This window comes from Coregonus lavaretus, assembly GCF_964263955.1.
Source record: "Coregonus lavaretus genome assembly, chromosome: 40".
NCBI lineage: Eukaryota > Metazoa > Chordata > Actinopteri > Salmoniformes > Salmonidae > Coregonus > Coregonus lavaretus.
This window is the reverse complement of record NC_140027.1, coordinates 9,034,985-9,056,143: the sequence shown is the minus strand read 5'-3', so window position 1 is coordinate 9,056,143 and position 21,159 is coordinate 9,034,985. Positions and strand designations below refer to the sequence as shown.

Below are 21,159 nucleotides of genomic sequence, written 5' to 3'. Positions count from 1 at the left end.
GGCAAACATTTGTGGCAAACATTTGGCCAATTTGTCGCAAATTTGCGGCAAGCTCAGATTTGAGTTTTGTGGCAAAATGTTGAGGTAAATTTGCAGCAAACTCATATTTTCACATGCAAATTAGTTTTTTGGCAAACTGTTCCGGTAAATTTTCCTAGCCCAAACCATGAAAAACAGCCCCAGACCATTATTCTACCTCCACCAAACTTTACAGTTGGCACTATGCATTCGGGCAGGTACCGTTCTCCTGGCATCCACCAAACCCAGATTCGTCCATTTAATTGCCAGATGGTGAAGCGTGATTCATCACTCCAGAGAACGCGTTTCCACTGCTCCAGAGTCCAATGGCGGCAAGCTTTACACCACTCCAGCCGACGCATGGCATTGCGCACGGTGATCTAAGGCTTGTGTGTGGCTGCTCGGCCATGGAAACCCATTTCTGTACTGACGTTGCTTCCATAGGCATTTTGGAACGATTTTTACAAGCTACACGCTTCATCACTCGCCGGTCCGTTCAGTGAGTTTGTGTGGTCTATCACTGCGCGGCTGAGCCGTTGTTGCTCCTAGACGTTTTCACTTCACAATAACAGCACTTACAGTTGACCGGGGCAGCTCTAGCAGGGCAGAAATGTGATGTACTGACTTGTTGGAAAGGTGGCATCCTATGACGGTGCCAAGTTGAAAGTCACTGAGCTCTTCAGTAAGGCCATTATACTGCCAATGTTTGTCTATGGAAATTGCATGGCTCTGTGCTCAATTTTATACACCTGTCAGCAACAGGTGTGGCTGAAATAGCCGAATCTACTCATTTGAAGGGGTGTCCACATACTTTTGTATATATAGTGTAGTCAAATCGTAATAAAGAACAGAGAAGAAAAACTTGTCTAAGGTCAATGCTTGGGAACTTCATCCTATACTGTGATTCTCTCCCGAGTGGCGCAGTGGTCTAAGGCACTGCATCGCAGTGCTAGCTGTGCCACTAGAGATCCTGGTTCGAATCCAGGCTCTGTCGTAGCCGGCCGCGACCGGGAGACCCACAATTGGCCCAGCGTCGTCCAGGGTAGGGGAGGGAATGGCCGGCAGGGATGTAGCTCAGTTGGTAGAGCATGGTGGGTTCGATTCCCACGGGGGGGGCAGTATGAAAAAAAATAATGTATGCACTCACTAACTGTAAGTCGCTCTGGATAAGAGCGTCTGCTAAATGACTAAAATGTAATGTAAAATGTAATGGATATGGATATATATACAGTGCATTCGGAAAGTATTCAGACCCCTTGACTTTTTCCACATTTTGTTACGTTACAGCCTTAGTCTAAAATTGATTAAATCGTTTTTTCCCCTCAATCAATCTACACACAATACCCCACAACGACAAAGCAAAAACTGTTATACATTTTTTGTGTGCAAATGTATAAAAAATCTAAAACTGAAATATCACATTTACATAAGAATTCAGACCCTTTAATCAGTACTTTGTTGAAACACCTTTGGCATCGATTACAGCCTCGAGTCTTGGGTATGACGCTACATGCTTGGCACACCTGTATTTGGGGAGTTTCTCCCATTCTTCTCTGCAGATCTTCTCAAGCTCTGTCGGGTTGGATGGGGAGCGTCGCTGCACAGCTATTTTCAGGTATCTCCAGAGATGTTCGATCGGGTTCAAGTCCGAGCTCTGGCTGGGCCACTCAAGGACATTCAGAGACTTGTCCCGAAGCCACTCCTGCATTGTCTTGGCTGTGTGCTTAGTGTCGTTGTCCTGTTGGAAGGTGAACCTTCACTCCAGTCTGAGGTCCTGAGCGCTCTGAAACAAGTTTTCATCAAGGATCTCTCTGTATTTGCTCCATTTATCTTTCCCTCAATCCTGACTAGTCTCCCAGTCACTGTCGCTGAAAAACATCCCCACAGCATGATGCTGCCACCACCATGCTTCACAGTAGGGATGGTGCCAGGTTTCCTCCAGACGTGACGCTTGGCATTCAGGCCAAAGAGTTCAAACTTGGTTTAATCAGACCAGAGAATCTTGTTTCTCATGGTCTGAGAGTCCTTTAGGTGCCTTTTAGGCAAACTCCAAGCGGGATGTCATGTACCTTTTCTGAGCAGTGGCTTTTGTCTGGCCACTTTACCATAAAGCCCTGATTGATTGAGTGCTGCAGAGATGGTTGTCCTTCTGGAAGGTTCTCCCATCTCCACAGAGGAATTCTGGAGCACTGTCAGCGTGACCATCAGGTTCTTGGTCACCTCCCTGAGCAAGGCCCTTCTCCCCCGATTGCTCAGTTACAACCCCTGAAGGTCACAAACTGTACTATAGCAATAAGTTACAAAGGAGTGTCGTGTTTCACGGCTCTCACTCAAGGCTTATCTTGAAGACAGGTCAGTTAGAATAATTACTCCCAGCTAAAAGTTAAGCTCTTTTTAGTGAACCAGTAAATCTCAACGTTTATGCAGGTTAAAGAAGCAAACTTCTCCTTTACAACCCAATCTCTTGTTTTTGAGAAACTTAGCCCAACCAGCGATTCACTTCCTCATCCTCGTTGTGCAGTATGGGGGCTCTGTAAAAACATGAACAAAGGCTCCAACAACACCCAAATAGTTCATGTTTTTTCAGAGCCCCCGTACTGCACAATGAGGAAGTGAATCGCTGGTTGGGGGAAGTTTTTAAGAAAGTGTCTGGACCCTTCCAAAACATGCCATTTACATCAGGAAATTAAACCTTTATTGTAAAAAAGCTAAATTCTCCTTTAACTCGTTAACCTGGTCAACCTACTTAATGAAATATCCCCCACACTGAGTAGCTCTCTCTTCAAAACTATGCACAAGAATGAAAACAACAACAATGTATGTTTAAACTCAAGCTATAATTGCCTCATCAACACAGACTCAACACTATACACATCAGCTACCACAGTGACTGAAATGACAGCAACACTTAACAAAGAGCTGCAGTTAGTTTCAGAATAGGTGGCAAGGAATAAGTTAGTCCTAAATATTTCAAAAACTAAAAGCATTGTATTTGGGAAAAATCATTTACTAAACCTCAACTAAATCTTGTGATGAATAATGGAAATTGGGCAAGTTGAGGAGACTAAATTGCTTGGAGTAACCCTGGATTGTAAACGGTCATGGTGAAAACATATTGATACAACAGTAGCTAGGATGGGGAGGCAACAGCTAATGGGGATCCATAATAAATACAAATACAGTAGGTGAACTTGACACTGTGGACAGACCTAGCTGAAATTGAAACACCCAATTACGGCAGTGTCTCCCACCCATTGTCTGCAAAGTCTGCAAAAACACTACAGTGAATACATTTACATTTACATTTTAGTCATTTAGCAGAATACTGTAGTACTTATTGTAGTATACTGTAGTATTTACAGTTAACTATAGTATAAATACTGTAGTAAAAAAACTGTAGTATATACTATAGTAATTAATGTAGTGTTTTTGCGGATTGTAGTATACTGTAGTATTTACTGTAGTGTTTTTGCGGACTGTACTACACTGTAGTATTTACTGTAGTGTTTTTGCAGACTGTAGTATTTACTGTTGTGTTTTTGCGGAAATTACTGTAGTACAGTGCCTTCAGAAAGTATTCACACCCCTTGACTTTTTACACATTTTGTTGTGTTACAGCCTGTATTTAAAATGTATTTTGTGTCACTGGCCTACACACAATACTCCATAATGTAAAAGCGGAATTGTTTTAATAAATCTTTACAAATTAATAAAAAATGAAAAGCTGAAATGTCTTGAGTCAATAAGTATTCAACCCCTTTGTTATGGCAAGCCTAAATACGTTCAGGAATAAATATTTGCTTAACAAGTCACATAATGAGTTGCATGGACTAGTGTTTAACATGATTTTTGAATGACTACCTCATCTCTGTAACCCACACATACAATTATCTATATGAGCAGTGAATTTCAAACAGATTCAACCACAAAGACCAGGGAGGTTTTCAAATGCCTCGCAAAGAAGGACACCTATTGGTAGATGGGTAAAAATGAAAATATCCCTTTGAGCATGGTGAATTTATTAATTACACTTTGGCTGGTGTATCAATACACCCAGTCACAACAAAGATACAGGTGTCCTTCCTAACTCAGTTGCCGGAGATAAGGAAACTGCTCAGGGATTTCACCATAAGGCCAAAGTGGACATTAAAGTTTAATGGCTGTGATAGGAGAAAACTGAGAATGAATCAACAACATTGTAGTTACTAACAATCCTAACCTAAATGACAGAGTGAAAAGAAGGAAGCATGTACAGAATAAAAATATTCCAAAACATTAATCCTGTTTGCAAAAAGACACTTAAGTAAAACTGCAAAACAATGTGCAAAAAAAGTAACTTTATATCCTGAATTTGAAGCGTTATGTTTGGGCCAAATCCAACACATAACTGAGTCCCACTTTTCATATTTTCAAGCATGGAGGTGGCTGCATCATGTTATGGGTACGCTTGTCATCGGCAAGGACTAGGGATTTGTTTTGGGATAAAAAATAAACGGAATAGAGCTAAGCAAAGGCAAAATCCTGGAGGAAAACCTGGTTCAGTCTGCTTTCCAACAGACACTGCAAGACAAATGTCACCTTTCAGCAGGTCAATAACCTAAAACACAGGCCAGATCTACACTGGAGTTGCTTACCAAGACAACATTGAAAGTTCCTGAGTGGCCTAGTTACAGTGTTGACTTAAATCAGCTTGAAAATCTATGCAAGACTTGAAAATGGCTGTCTAGCAATGATCAACAACCAACTTGACAGAGATTGAAGAATGTTTTTAAAGAATGTGCAAATATTGTACAATCCAGGTGTGCAATGCTCTTGGAGACTTAACCAGAAATGTAATCAAGATATATTAGTGTTTTATTTTTCATATATATGTTTTACAAATTTGGCATTACAGAAATGTGTGTAGATCGTTGCAAAAAAAATCTAAATTAAATCCATTTGAATTCCACCTTGTAACACAACAAAATTTGGAAAAGGTCAAGGGGTGTGAATACTTTCTGAAGGCACAGTTTTTATTACAGTGTTTTCGTTTTATTATCTTTGACATAGAAGAGGAGGCTTTCTCCTTCAGGAAACCTGCTGGAGAAATACTCAAAGAGCGCAATTGCCATAACCTGTAGGTAGGAAAGGCTGGGGTCTGAACGGATAGTTCAGAGCTTCTGCTCTTTTCAATAACCTGTAGGGAACACAATATATGGTCTATACTTTATACTAGCTACCAGCCAACAAAACCATAAGACTCAGGTGCCTTTGCTACAAAGGAAGAAGCAATACGACCCAATACACATCCGACAAGTCTCGTGTATTTAAATCAACGGCATTTAGCCTAAAGACAAATAGTTCAAATAGTATCTGAAATCTTTCAAATAGTTTAGCTGTCCTTGAAAAATCTTTCAAATCCTTTATCTGTGCTTGATTGAGCTTGCCTGGCACAATGGAACTAATTTATTAGTCTCAAAAGTGCACATGGCAGGCGCAAGCAAACACACATACAGTACCAGTAAAAAGTTTGGACACACCTACTCATTCCAGGGTTTTTCTTTATTTTCACTATTTTCTACATTGTAGAATAATAGTGAAGACATCAAAACTATGAAATAACACATATGGAATCATGTATTAACCAAAAAGTGTTAAACAAATCAAAATATATTTTATATTTGAGATTCTTCAAAGTAGCCACCCTTTGCCTTGATGACAGCTTTGCACACTCTTGGCATTCTCTCAACCATCTTCATGAGGTAGACACCTGGAATGCATTTCAATTAACAGGTTGTTAAATTTGTGGAATTTCTTTCCTTCTTAATGCGTTTGAGCCAATCAGTTGTGTTGTGACAAGGAAGGGGGGGTATACAGAAGATAGCCCTATTTGGTAAAAGACCAAGTCCATATTATGGCAAGAACAGCTCAAATAAGCAAAGAGAAACGGCAGTCCATCATTACTTTAAGACATGAAGGTCAGTCAATATGGAACATTTCAAGAACTTAAAGTTTCTTCAAGTGCAGTCGCAAAAACCATCAAGCGCTATGATGAAACTGGCTCTCATGAGGTCCGCCACAGGAAAGGAAGACCCAGAGTTACCTCTGGTGCAGAGGATAAGTTGATTAGAGTTACCAGCCTCAGAAATTGTTTTAATCTGGTTTGCGCTTAGTGGGACTATCATTTGTTTTTCAACAGGACAATGACCCAACACACCTCCAGGCTGTGTAAGGGCTATTTGACCAAGAAGGAGAGTGATGGAGTGCTGCAACAGATGACCTGGCCTCCACAATCACCCGACTTCAACCCAATTGAGATGGTTTGGAATGAGTCGGACCGCAGAGTGAAGGAAAAGCAACCAACACGTGCTCAGCATATGTGGGAACTCCTTCAAGACTGTTGGAAAAGCATTCCAGGTGTAGCTCAACTGGTAGAGCATGGCGCTTGTAACGCCAAGGTAGTGGGTTCGATCCCCGGGACCACCCATACACAAAAATGTATGCACAAATGACTGTAAGTCGCTTTGGATAAAAGCGTCTGCTAAATTGCATATTATTATTATAGAATGCTAAGCGTGTGCAAACCTGTCATCAAGGCAAAGGGTGGCTACTTTGAATAAACTAAAATCTAAAATACAAAGTTTAACACTTTTTTGGTTACTACATGATTTCATATGTGTTATTTCATAGTTTTCACGTCTTCACTATTATTCTACAATGTAGAAAATAGTAAAAATGTAAAACCCTTGAATGAGTAGGTGTGTCCAAACTTTTGACTGGTACTGTAGTTTTTTTTTTTTATCTGAGTGGAACTACCTGGAGGAAACGGAGGATAACAACTACATAGCGCACAAAGAGAAAGAGCGGAACTAAAACAAATGTTAAGTCCATTCTCCCATCCGGTTGAATGACTGAAAAGCCGGAGGGATTTAGCTGGCTAAACTATCTGAAAGATTTCAAATACTATTTGCACTATTTGTCTTTAGGCTACCGTTGACACCGTTGATTTAAATACATGAGACATGACAAAGTCGCTTTGGATAAAAGCGTCTGCTAAATACCATAGATTATTATTTTATTATTATTAGCTGGCGATAGCCTTTGGCTTGGACCAAAGTAGATTCTACACTACAGTACTACATATGGTTCAGGCTCTCAGGCTCAGCCCTCGCCTCTCGTCTCTACACGACACTTCCTCCAAAGGAACGCATGAATGACAAAAGCATTTGTGTGAATAGCTGCCCTCACAGCAGGTATTTGAGTTGAAGAAAATGCCTGCAGTGCAAGAGTCGCTTGGCTGCAATGTGACAAGACAGGGCCTTTGTGGCTAATACATTTTAGTCATTTAGCAGACGCTCTTATCCAGAGCGACTTACAGTTAGTGAATGCATACATTTTTCATACTGGCCCCCCGTGGGAATCGAACCCACAACCCTGGCGTTGCAAGTGCCATGCTCTACCAACTGAGCTACAGGAGGCCCTAAATAATAGCTGTCAGATTCTGGTTTAAAGTCCTCCAGGGATTGAAAAGAGAGGAAGCCCTTCTCTTTGGTTGGGTTATGGTCTCGGACATCAAGCTAAAGCCGCCCGGAGGCATTACCAATATCACTTTAAGAGACGGTTTCCATGTACGCTGTAAAGTTATCTTTGAGAACGCTTTCCTGAGCGGTACGAACAGGAACAGCATCTTGATTACATCACACAGACGCCTGGGATCATAATTATCAGTTGAGGGGAAAAACAAGCAGAGAGACAGAGAGACAGAGAGAGAGACAGAGAGAGAAAGAGACAGAGAGAGAAAGAGAGACGAACCAAGCAGTCTTGCCTCCTGTCCAACTTTCCAGATGTGTTAGTCTAATAATGGCATTGTTCATGGATATATCCTTAAGATTCCCACTGAAAAATGCGTACCTGGGTCATTCCACGAAAAGAGTGCCTTTTGCGTCCCTTTGATATTTTAAGTAGAAATCGTCCACCAATATTGCATTTGAAAAGCCTGTTATATTAAATAAGGTGCACTTTAATATACACTGAGTGTACAAAACATTTAGAACCTCCTCTTTCCATGATATAGACTGACCAGGTGAATCCAGGTGAAAGCTATGATCCCTTATTGATGTCACTTTTTCAATCCACTTAAATCAGTGTAGATGAAGGGGAGGAGACAGGTTAAAGCCTTGAGACAATTGAGACATCGATTGTGTATGTGTACCATTCAAAGGGTGAATGGGCAACACAAAAAATGTAAGTGTCTTTGAACGGGGTATGGTAGTAGGTGCCAGGCACACCGGTTTGTGTCAAGAACTGCAACACTGCTGGGTTTTTCACGCTCAACAGTTTACCATGTGTATCAAGAATGGTCCACCACTCAAAGGACATCCAGCCAACTTGACACAACTGTGGGAAGCATTGGAGTCAACATGGGCCAGCATCCCTGTGGAACACTTACGACAGCTTTTAGAGTCCATGCTCCGAACAAATTGAGGCTGTTAGGAGGACAAAAAGGAGGGGTGCAACTCAATATTTGGAAGGTGTTCTTAATGTTTTGTACACTCAGTGTACAGTATGAACTGTATGTTACAGAACGGTCCTTTTTTTCTAAAGATAACATTATATAGTTCGTCAGAAGTTCACTGAGTTAGAGAATCAACACTGATCATCTCAATGCTCTTTAACACCCAGAATATAACAAGTCGCAAATCACCAAGATATTTGTTTTTCTTCCTGAACAAACACACTAATGGATAAACACAATCTTCTCCCACTCCTAAAGAGCACTGAAAGTATTCAACTCCCCGACCCCCCACTCACACACATCCACCCCTCTGCCAACCTCTAAACATTCTCTCCCGGAGGTGTGTGTGTGTGTGTGTCGGGGGCAATATCAAAGACAGCTGCTGGGACTGCTGGAAAGGCACTGACTACAGCAACACAGCCTCGACCTGCGGATCAGAGGAGGGGGAGAGGGAAAGAGGGAAGAAACAGAGGGAGAGAGGGAGCGAAGGTTGGAGGGAGGGGTGGCTCTCAGCATCTGCTGAAGCTCTACAGACCGCGATTGAGAGTGAAGGGGAAATCCCACATGCACAACGGGTGTGGGAGCAGAGTTTGGTGGGAAGAACGCAGACTTTAGAACTCGTTGCTTAAGTTTCCAGATGATGACACGCAACATGAAGGGCAGCAGGAAAACGTCATTCTGATTTATCTTAAACAAACTCACACCACTGACCATACAACATTTGCAACAGTTTTCCTTCTTCCGTCTGCAGTCGTGCATTGAAATATTCTGGGCTTTTTGTGGGGGATTTAGAAGGAAATTCCATCAAAACTGTACAGAAAAAACATGCAATGCATGATTCCATTGTAATCAACAACAAAAAAAAAAAATATATATATATATATATATATATATACACAGTGCCTTCGGAAAGTACCCCTTTACTTTTTCCACATTTTGTTACGTTACAGCCTTATTCTGAAATTGATTTCCCTACAAGCGCCGTTCCCTACAAGCGTCGTTACAAGCGCCGTGCTCTGTAGCTCAGCTGGTAGAGCACGGCGCTTGTAACGCCAAGGTAGTGGGTTCGATCCCCGGGACCACCCATACACAAAAATGTATGCACGCATGACTGTAAGTCGCTTTGGATAAAAGCATCTGCTAAATGGCATATTATTATTATCAATCTACACACAATACCCCATAATGACAAAGCAAAAACAGGTTTATAGATTTTTTTGCAAATTATAAAAAATAAAAAACCTTATTTAAATAAGTATTCAGACCCTTTGCTATGAGACTCGAAATTGAGCTCAGGTGCATCCTGTTTCCATTGATCATCCTTGAGATGTTTCTACAACTTCATTGGAGTCCACCTGTGGTAAATTCAATTGATTGGATATGATTGGAAAGGCACACACGTCTATATAAGGTCCCACAGTTGACAGTGCATGTCAGAGCAAAAACCAAGACATGAGGTCAAAGGAATTGTCCGTAGAGCTCTGAGACAGGATTGTGTCAAGGCACATATCTGGGGAAGTGTACCAAAAAATGTCTGCAGCATTGAAGGTCCCCAAGAACACAGTGGCCTCCATCATTCTTAAATGGAAGAAGTTTGGAACCACCAAGACTCTTCCTAGAGCTGGCTGCCCGGCCAAACTGAGCAATCTGGGGAGAAGGGCCTTGGTCAGGGAGGTGACCAAGAACCCGATGGTCACTCTGACAGAGCTATAGAGTTCCTCTGTGGAGATGGGAGAACCTTCCAGAAGGACAACCATCTCTGCAGCACTCCACCAATCAGGCTTTTATGGTAGAGTGGCCAGACGGAAGCCACTCCTCAGTAAAATACACATTACAGCCCACTTGGAGACTCTCAGACCATGAGAAACAAGATTCTCTGGTCTGATGAAATCAAGATTGAACTCTTTGGCCTGAATGCCAAGCGTCACATCTGGAGGAAACCAGATAACCTACGGTGAAGCATGGTCGTGGCAGCATCATGCTGTGGAGATGTTTTTCAGCGGCAGGGACTGGGAGACTAGTCAGGATCGAGGGAAAGATTAACAGAGCAAAGTACAGAGAGATCATTGATGAAAACATGCTCCAGAGCGCTCAGGACCTCAGACTGGGGCAAAGGTTCACCTTCCAACAGGGCAACAACCCTGAGCACACAGCCAAGACAATGCAGGAGTGGCTTCGGGACAAGTCTCTGAATGTTCTTGAGTGGCCCAGCCAGACCCCAGACTTGAACCTGATCTAACATCTCTGGATACACCTGAAAATAGTTCCCCATCCTACCTGACAGAGCTTGAGAGGATTTGCAAAGAATAATGTGAGAAACTCCCCAAATACAGGTGTGTCAAGCTTGTAGCAACATACCCAAGAAAGGTGCTTCAACAAAGTACTGAGTAAATGTGATATTTCCTTTTTTTAATAATATATATATATATATATATATATATATATATATATACATATGCACACATTTCTAAAAACCTGTTTTTGCTTTGTCTTTATGGGGTATTGTGTGTAGATTGATGAGAGGGGAAAAAAACAATTTAATCCATTTTAGACTAAGGCTGTAACGTAACAAAATGTGGAAAAAGTCAAGGGGTCTGAATACTTTCCGAATGCACTGTATATAACAGCTTCTGCTAAATGACTATAATGTAAATGTTTATATGAACAGTAAGACTTGATGAAAAACGTGATCAATGTGATTGTTCCCTTCCGCAATTCCATTTAAGTACAATGTAGCTCTGATTGCTTCTAGCAATTGAGGTCGTTCTGCAATTAGTGGGTGGTATATTATCTGGCAATCTAGTTGGAAGGGGTTCAAGTATCACTGGGAATATTACTAAACTACATTTTGACTCTAATTGTATACATTTTTTATCTGAGCCAGACAGGATGTTGGGAGGGGAGGAAGTTGTCCTGGACACTTAAAAGCAGCCTTTTTTTCAGGAAACGTGTGGTTTGTATGGAAGATGTCGTTTTAGTGGATTTTATGTCAACAAAAGGAAAGGAGATAGATGTGGTGAGAAGTGAGAACAACAACAAGCGTGTTGGAATCTCTTTGTTTCCAAAAGAGGATATTTGCAAAGCACCTCTATGTCAAAAGAAGAAAAATCTGTCTGAGCAGTTGAATGGTCCCAAAAGACAAAATGTTAACTGACTTAGCTATGTAATTGATTACCCAAAAAATTTGATATGCAGAGACAAATTCCCTACAAATATACCTAAACAATGACAAACACTGCACAAAAAAAATCTGATTTAGGGTAGATAATAATCTTAAATCGAATCAAGTCAAGTCAATATGGTAAGCATCAGGATTGGCTATCAGTTGGAGTTGAGCTCGCATAGAGCATGAAACACACCGAGAATCTCACTGCCTATAGACTGTCGATAGATATTTATCAAAGTGGGAGGACATTCCTTCTCTTGCTTGAACAAAAGCGTTACCTGCTGCGTGCTAACCCGGTAGCGACGAAGCAATGCTTGTCAGTGGCCAACAACTTTTTTATTTATTTTTTATTTCTCCTTACATCCACGAATGAGCCAGTCACACTTCATATGCAATGTAGGCTATGGGATGGTAGCTAGCTAAGTGCATAGACGCAATGCACACAACACTAAATACTTCCTCCAAGCTAGCTAACCACTGTAGCTAGTATTGACATTATAATAAAATCACAATGGATTAGCTAGTTTCCATGAAACAGCTGCCTGTGTTAGCCGCCAAGTTAGTGCAGTGTCCTTAGCTAGCTAGCTATGTTGTGCTAGCTAGCGAATATGCTAACATTAGCTAGGTAGCTGAACATTTTGCCATGGGCTGCTACTGGCAGTATGGGATTATGGAGAGTAAATTAAATAGTTTCTTCATCATCTTGCTAGGTACTGTAGTTATCTAGCTGTGGCCATCTGGCTAGTATTTAGTTTAGTTTATTAGGATCCCCATTAGCTACTGCACATTCAGCAGCTACTCTTCCTGGGGTCCACATAAAACGTACAAATACATGACAAAGTACAGAACAGTAATAAACAAGAACAACATGCAGTAGTATCAACAAGGGCTTTCTACAAAATAGCAACATTAGCGCAGATAGCTTCGAATCTAGGCCATAAGCAATACACACGGATATGCATTGCCAAACTACGCTACTGCCACCGTCTGGTTTGGAGTATTTTAACAAGGCTGAGTGGCTGATGACTTCAAAGGTCTTTGCTGTGTGAACACGAAAGAGATTGCCGACACTCTGTTCAGAGGTGCTAAGTACTGTCGGCAGGCAAACGTTTGACAATCATACCGGTGTGTCTGAGCTTTAAGGTCACTCTGGAGCCTCTTTGGAGATAAATCACACAATAGGCCTGCTGTGTGGCGACCTCATCAGTTCTCTGTGCCGTCTCTGTCTTTTGATCCGACAAAAGGCGGGTCACGTCACAGACAAAGCTTTCTAATGGGGCACGGGGATGAGCTTGCCTGGGGCTTCTGGGGTTAATGTTTTGTCAATCTACAACAATGGGGCTAAGTGCTTTTTAATGAACAGACTAGTCATTGTTAGGGTTAATTAACCCTTATACTGCACCGTCTGGGGTCCATAGCTAAAGGGGGAATTCATTTATAATGCAGTAGATACATCATACACAGATGTAGGTGAGAGAGAGAGAGAGGTGACAGCATTCCCTCCCCCATATGCCCCCCTAGGCACAACTACGACAACATAACCAACAAAAACGGGTCACGACTCCTGCAGCTCTGTCGCACACTGGGTATGTACATAGTCAATGGTAGGCTTCGAGGGGACTCCTATGGTAGGTACACCTATAGCTCATCTCTTTGCAGTAGTACTGTAGACTACTTTATCACTGACCTCAACCCAGAGTCTCTCAGAGCGTTCACAGTCAGCCCACTGACACCCCTATCAGACCACAGCAAAATCACAGTCTACTTGAACAGAGCAATACTCAATCATGAGGCATCAAAGCCAAAGGAACTGAATAATATTAAGAAATGCTATAGATGGAAGGAAAGTAGTGTTGAAACCTACCAAAAAACTATTAGGAAACAACTAATTCAATCCATTCTAGACAACTTCCTGGACAAAACGTTCCACTGTAATAGTGAAGGTGTAAACTTGGCAGTAGAAAACCTAAACAGTATATTTGACCTCTCAGCTTCCCTATCAAATCTAAAAATCTCTAACAGAAAACCAAAGAAAAGTAATAACAGTGATAAATGGTTTGATGAAGAATGCAAAAACCTAAGAAAGAAATTGAGAAACCTATCCAACCAAAAACATAGAGACCCAGAAAACCTGAGCCTACACCTTCACTATGGTGAATCACTAAAACAATACAGAAATACACTACGGAAAAAGAAGGAACAGCATGTCAGAAATCAGCTCAATGTAATTGAAGAATCCATAGACTCTAACCACTTCTGGGAAAATTGGAAAACACTAAACAAACAACAACACGAAGAGCTATCTATCCAAAACTGAGATGTATGGGTAAACCACTTCTCCAATCTTTTTGGCCCTATAACAGAGAACAAACAGCAACAAAATATACATGATCAAATGCAAATCTTAGAATCAACTATTAAAGACTACCAGAACCCACTGGATTCTCCAATTACATTGAATGAACTACAGGACAAAATACAAACCCTCCAACCCAAAAAGTCCTGTGGTGTTGATGGTATCCTCAATGAAATGATAAAATATACAGACCACAAATTTCAATTAGCTATACTTAAACTCTTTAACATCATCCTTAGCTCTGGCATCTTCCCCAATATTTGGAACCAAGGACTGATCACCCCAATCCACAAAAGTGGAGACAAATTTGACCCCAATAACTACCGTGGGATATGCGTCAACAGCAACCTTGGGAAAATCCTCTGCATTATCATTAACAGCAGACTAGTTCATTTCCTCAGTGAAAACAATGTACTGAGCAAATGTCAAATTGGCTTTTTACCAAATTACCGTACGACAGACCATGTATTCACCCTGCACACCCTAATTGACAAACAAACAAACGAAAACAAAGGCAAAGTCTTCTCATGCTTTGTTGATTTCAAAAAAGCTTTTGACTCAATTTGGCATGAGGGTCTGCTATACAAATTGATGGAAAGTGGGGTTGGGGGAAAAACATATGACATTATAAAATCCATGTACACAAACAACAAGTGTGCGGTTAAAATTGGCAAAAAACACACACATTTCTTTCCACAGGGCCGTGGGGTGAGACAGGGATGCAGTTTAAGCCCCACCCTCTTCAATATATATATCAACGAATTGGCGAGGGCACTAGAACAGTCTGCAGCACCCGGCCTCACCCTACTAGAATATGAAGTCAAATGTCTTCTGTTTGCTGATGATCTGGTGCTTCTGTCACCAACCAAGGAGGGCCTACAGCAGCACCTAGATCTTCTGCACAGATTCTGTCAGACCTGGGCCCTGACAGTAAATCTCAGTAAGACAAAAATAATGGTGTTCCAAAAAAGGTCCAGTTGCCAGGACTACAAATATAAATTCCATCTAGACACCGTTGCCCTAGAGCACACAAAAAACTATACATACCTCAGCCTAAACATCAGCGCCACAGGTAACTTCCACAAAGCTGTGAACGATCTGAGAGACAAGGCAAGAAGGGCCTTCTATGCCATCAAAAGGAACATAAAATTTGACATACCAATTAGGATCTGGCTAAAAATACTTGAATCAGTTATAGAACCCATTGCCCTTTATGGTTCTGAGGTCTGGGGTCCGCTCACCAACCAAGAATTCACAAAATGGGACAAACACCAAATTGAGACTCTGCATGCAGAATTCTGCAAAAACATCCTCCGTGTACAACGTAAAACACCAAATAATGCATGCAGAGCAGAATTAGGCCAATACCCGCTAATTATCAAAATCCAGAAAAGCGCCGTTAAATTCTATAACCACTTAAAAGGAAGCGATTCCCAAACCTTCCATAACAAAGCCATCACCTACAGAGAGATGAACTTGGAGAAGAGTCCCCTAAGTAAGCTTGTCCTGGGGCTCTGTTCACAAACACAAACAGACCCCACACAGCCCCAGGACAACAACAACAACAACAACAACAACAACAACAACAACAACAACAACAACACAACTAGACCCAACCAAATCATGAGAAAACAAAAAGAGAATTACTTGACACATTGGAAAGAACAAACAAAAAAACAGAGCAAACTAGAATGCTATTTGGCCCTAAACAGAGAGTACACAGTGGCAGAATACCTGACCACTGTGACTGACCCAAACTTAAGGAAAGCTTTGACTATGTACAGACTCAGTGAGCATAGCCTTGCTATTGAGAAAGGCCGCCGTAGGCAGACCTGGCTCTCAAGAGAAGACAGGCTATGTGCACACTGCCCACAAAATGAGGTGGAAACTGAGCTGCACTTCCTAACCTCCTGCCAAATGTATGACCATATTAGAGACACATATTTCCCTCAGATTACAGCGATCCACAAAGAATTCGAAAACAAACCCAATTTTGATAAACTCCCTTATCTACTGGGAGAAAAACCACAGTGTGCCATCACAGCTTCAATATTTGTGACCTGTTGCCACAAGAAAAGGGCAACCAGTGAAGAACAAACACCATTGTAAATACAACCCATATTTATGTTTATTTATTTTCCCATTTGTACTTTAACTATTTGCACATTGTTACAACACTGTATATATACATAATATGACATTTGAAATGTCTTTATTCTTTTGAAACTTCTGAGTGTAATGTTTACTGTTAATATTTATTTCACTTTTGTTTACTATCTACTTCACTTGCTTTGGCAATGTTAACATACGTTTCCCATGCCAATAAAGCCCTTAAATTGAAATTGAATTGAGAGAGAGAGAGAGAGAGAGAGAGAGAGAGAGAGAGAGAGAGAGAGAGAGAGAGAGAGAGAGAGAGAGAGATTTAGAGACAACAGGGGTGACAACTGTCAATGTGACATCTCAGGTGCTTGGGATGATCTGAAACATTCTAAAATAAATACATATGTGGATCAATGAATGTATCGTCACATGATTTGTTGGTATATGATATTCTACAGTATAAGCAGGCACAGAGCCAAGCCAGTGTTTATGAAGGTGGGCGTTGATAGCCTTATCAGTCACATAATGAATTTATTGACATTCCAAACCCTCCCAGCAACATTCCACATAGCCTTTCATCACCCCAAATCATGGGATTTGAGCAATTTATGTTAATTTGATTATCATCAAACAGTACTTTCATTTGTGAACAGATTTTGAATTATGTGATATGTGGCATATACATGAGGTGGTAAACTAATTGAGAACATAGGATGTAATTGTTTTGTTAGCTACCTTTCATGGATAAAATAGCCTATCACAATGCATAGGAAGGGGTTCTCAACAGTCAACATGCATGTGAATATCATAATTGATGGATGTGCATGTTTGACATTCATATATTTGGCAGCTATTCTCGTGCATAATTAAGCTACTATTTGCGCATGTGCATAACACATAATTACTCACATAAACAGTGTCATATGCGACATCGAAGAAGAACATTGACTGGTCCAAAATAAGTTCTTGAGTTTGATCGGTACCCTGCTCCAAAAGTTGGTCTCCAGCTTGCTCTCCGTAATCAAACATGTCGCGTTTGCTCAAACTGTTCACTGATAACGCAATGGCAAAAAGAGTTGCCCATCCTAACCAAAGTCGTTGATGAAGATCCATGTTTAAATACGTCTATGCCCAGAACTATTATTAGTTTTGACCTATAGGCTTGGCTACCCAGTTTGCCAAAGCGGTTCCGATGCGGTGCACACCTCAGGTCGCACACTAGCGGAATGAATCGGCGGTAGCAAAAGCCCATACAAAGGGTGGGTGGAGTTGGAGGCGGAGAAATATGCATGAAACACTTACGCGGGGTTGCCTGCCTAAAATGCCGATTTCCATTCTTTACAATAATGCATCTGTCCCGACGGTTTAACCTTCTCGCTTCTAGATATGCTAGATAAATTAAACATGAAACATTTTATTTAAGTGCCTTTGCCTTTACTCGCAGTCTTTCACCAAACAAACTGAACCTTGTTCTTTCATGAATTGATAACCACATATTTAAGCAATTTATGAGTGATGATTTTGGGTGCAGAATTGCAGATCATTCTATATAATAAATCATTCTGTAATGTTTGTCCAACAACATACTGGTGGTTAAAAAGATTGAAATGTGTGATTAACCAAGCTACAGCAACTAACGTTACAGCGGCAGGTAGCGTAGAGGTTAAGAGCGTTGGGCCGAAATATTGTTGGTTCGAAACCCCGAGCCGACTAGGTGAAATATCTGTCGATGAGCCCTTGAGCAAAGCACATAACCCTAATTGCTCCTGTAAGTCGCTCTGGATAAGAGATTCTGCTGAATGTTAAAATGTAAACAACAACGCTGTTGAGTAGAGCTTCATGCAAACATATTTAGCTGCTGAAAAGTGTTGCCTTTGTTCAACTTCAAACCACATTTTGTTCCAAGTTAAGTGACAGATTGTAAACAATTGCAAACGATTGCAAAATAACTATATAATATGTGTGCAACATAGAGTAGTGTTGCAATGGTAGGTCACCATTTTCTTTTTCCAAACCAGATTAACTAGTTTAGCAAATTAATAACAAGGGAGAGAATAAAAATATAAACTACTTGAAACATATAGCCTATTGATTGTAGTTGCCTTTTTTTAAACTTTATTTTTCATTTGAAGACACTGCCACCTGCTGACTTGTGTCTGAAATGTGATGTCAAAGAGAATTTAACAATCCATTTTAATGGATGAGGAGCATTTCATAATCTATTTTTTTGTGTGATATATTTGCCTTTTGATTTAAATGAAAGCTACATTTACCTGTTTTACACATGTAGTCACTACATTCAGAGGTAGTATTATCACTATCAGGGCCTGGTCAGTTTGATGTACAGTGCTCCTAGTCTTTACTGACAGACGTTAACTTAATGGTGAATAAAAACACATCACTGACTGATTGTTTGCTAATTAAAATATGTAATAAAATATTTATGATGCAGCAATCATCAAGAGGCATTATTGTGTGTGTACCTTTGTATAAGTGTGCCAGGGTTGGAGTCAATTCCTTTAAAATTCTCTCAATTTAGGAAGTAAACTGACTTTCTACTTCCCGTTCCAATATTCCTCAATGCCTCCCTTTGAGAATTTGTTTTAATGGCAACTGGGATTTCAGCTTACTTTCTGATATGACTTTGGCCTTGCACCGGTCAGCGGCTCTGACTTTGGAGCCAAGAGATTGGGTCTGTAGTCAGGCTGTTGGAGAACAAAAACTTGACCTGTAGGCCACTGTCACTATGAAAACTGGGGTTCTCCTCAGAGTTGAATCCTATGTACTGCAGTGCAGCTCTCTAGGCTCTCTACTCTTTTCTATTTTACCAATGACTTGCCACTGGCATTAAACAAAGCATGTGTGTCCATGTATTCTGATGATTCAACCATATACAGTACCAGTCAAAAGTTTGGACACACCTACTCATTCAAGGGTTTTTCTTTATTTGTACTATTTTTTACATTGTAGAATAATAGTGAAAACATCAAAACGATGAAATAACACATATGGAATCATGTAGTAACACAAAAAGTGTTAAACAAATCAAAATGTATTTTATATTTGAGATTCTTCAAATTGCCTTGATGACAGCTTTGCACACTCTTTGCATTCTCTCAACCAGCTTCATGAGGTAGTAACCTGGAATGCATTTCAATTAACAGGTGTGCCTTGTTAAAAGTTAATTTGTGGAATTTCTTTCCTTCTTAATGCGTTTGAGCTAATCAGTTGTGTTGTGACAAGGGGGGGGGGGGGGGGGGGGGGGGGGGGTTGGGAAGATAGCCCTATTTGGTAAATGACCAAGTCCATATTATGGCAAGAACAGCTCAAATAAGCAAAGAGAAATGACAGTCCATCATTACTTGAAGACATGAAGGTCAGTCAATCCGGAAAATTTCAAGAACTTTGAAAGTTTCTTCAAGTGCAGTTGCAAAAACGATCAAGCGCTATGATGAAACTGGCTCTCATGAGGACCGCCACAGGAATGGCAGCAGAGAACTGGAAGGAATGGCGGCCAAAGGAGGTGTTGGCTTTGGGGATGACCAGTGAGATATACCTGCTGGAGCGCAGACTACGGGTGGGTGTTGCTATGGTGACCAGTGAGCTAAGATAAGACAGGGATTTGCCTAGCAGTGATTTATAGATGACCTGGAGCCAGTGGGTTTGGTGACGAATATGTAGTGAGGGCCAGCCAACAAGAGCATACAGGTCACAAAGGTGGGTAGTATATGGGGCTTTGGTGACAAAACGAATGGCACTCTGATAGATTACATCCAATTTGCTGAGTAGAATGTTGGAGGCTGAGTAGGTGTGTCCAAACTTTTGACTGGTACTGTACGTATCAGCAACCACAGCTAATGAAGTCACTGAAACCCTTAACAACGAGTTGCAGTCTGTTTTGGAATGGGTGGCCAGTAGTAAACTGATCCTGAACATCTCTAAAACTAATAGCATTGTATTTGGTACAAATTATTCCTTAAGTTCAAGACCTCAGCTGAATCTGGTAATGAATTGTGTGGCTGTTGAACAAGTTGAGGATATTCAATTAATTGGTGTTACCTTAGATTGTAAATAGTCATGGTCAAAACAAAACATATAGATTCAATGGTTGTAAAAATGGAGAGAGGTCTGTAATAAAGAGATGCTCTGCTTTTTTGACACCACACTCCACAAAGCAAGTCCAGCAGGCTCTACTTTTATCTTATCTCAATTATTGTCCAGTCATATGGTCAAGTGCTGCAAAGAAAGAGTGGCACGTCTTGCTCTTCATTGTAATCAGAGGGCTAATATTAAGTTGAGGAAAGACTGACTGCGTCACTTCTTGTTTTTATAAGAAACATGAATGTGTTGAAAATTCCAAATTGTTTGCATAGTCAACTTACACACAGCACTGACACACACACACTTAACCCACCAGACATGCCATGTCATGTCTTTTCACACTCCCCAGGTCCAGAACATATTAAAGAAAATGTACAGTTTTATACAGAACCATGAGTGCATGGAACTCCCTTCCATCTTATATGTCAAAAAAATAGTAATAAGTCCTGAATCAAGGCTGTAAACCTACTAGTCACCCATAGGCAGACAGGTTACCTCCCACATTAACTGTTGACCTAGATCTGGGATTTCCGAAACTAGGCTTATGTTGGGTTCTATTTTTCTCATAATTGGATCTGTATGTGATGAATAACTTAGAAGGAATGCATTAATGATAAGCATAGGTTTGTACTATACTGATATAAATTGTTTCACATAACAGGCTGTGATTCATGTGAGGAACGTTAGGGGCTAGGATGAGATAAAACTTGTATTTCTTATAGATAAGACTTGTATTTCTCACAGATACGAACACTGCTTCTTTGTGATCTGTGAACCTTCCAAGGACATGGGTACTGCAAAAAAAGTGCTAACTCCACAGGTTGTTATGATAAACTTATGCCTGGAAAGAGTGTGCAACAAATGGAGCGCCAAGGGGTTGGGACCAACCCGTGCGCCAACGGATTGGCTGAGTAAGTCTAAACC

The 21,159-nt window shown here is 40.8% G+C and overlaps 1 protein-coding gene across 1 annotated transcript in view; it reads right to left on the bottom strand.

Annotated features, from left to right (window-relative positions):
- The window catches only part of LOC311113725 (nidogen-1-like), a gene marked incomplete at its 5' end in the record, with an annotated part of 59,443 nt that extends 42,196 nt beyond the window's left edge, over nt 1–17,247 (bottom strand). The window contains one exon of the mRNA XM_084157032.1: nt 17,044–17,247. Coding sequence (XP_084013158.1) covers nt 17,044–17,247 — 204 coding nt within the window. The remainder of the gene's footprint in view (nt 1–17,043) is intronic.
- Nucleotides 17,248–21,159: the final 3,912 nt, after the last annotated feature.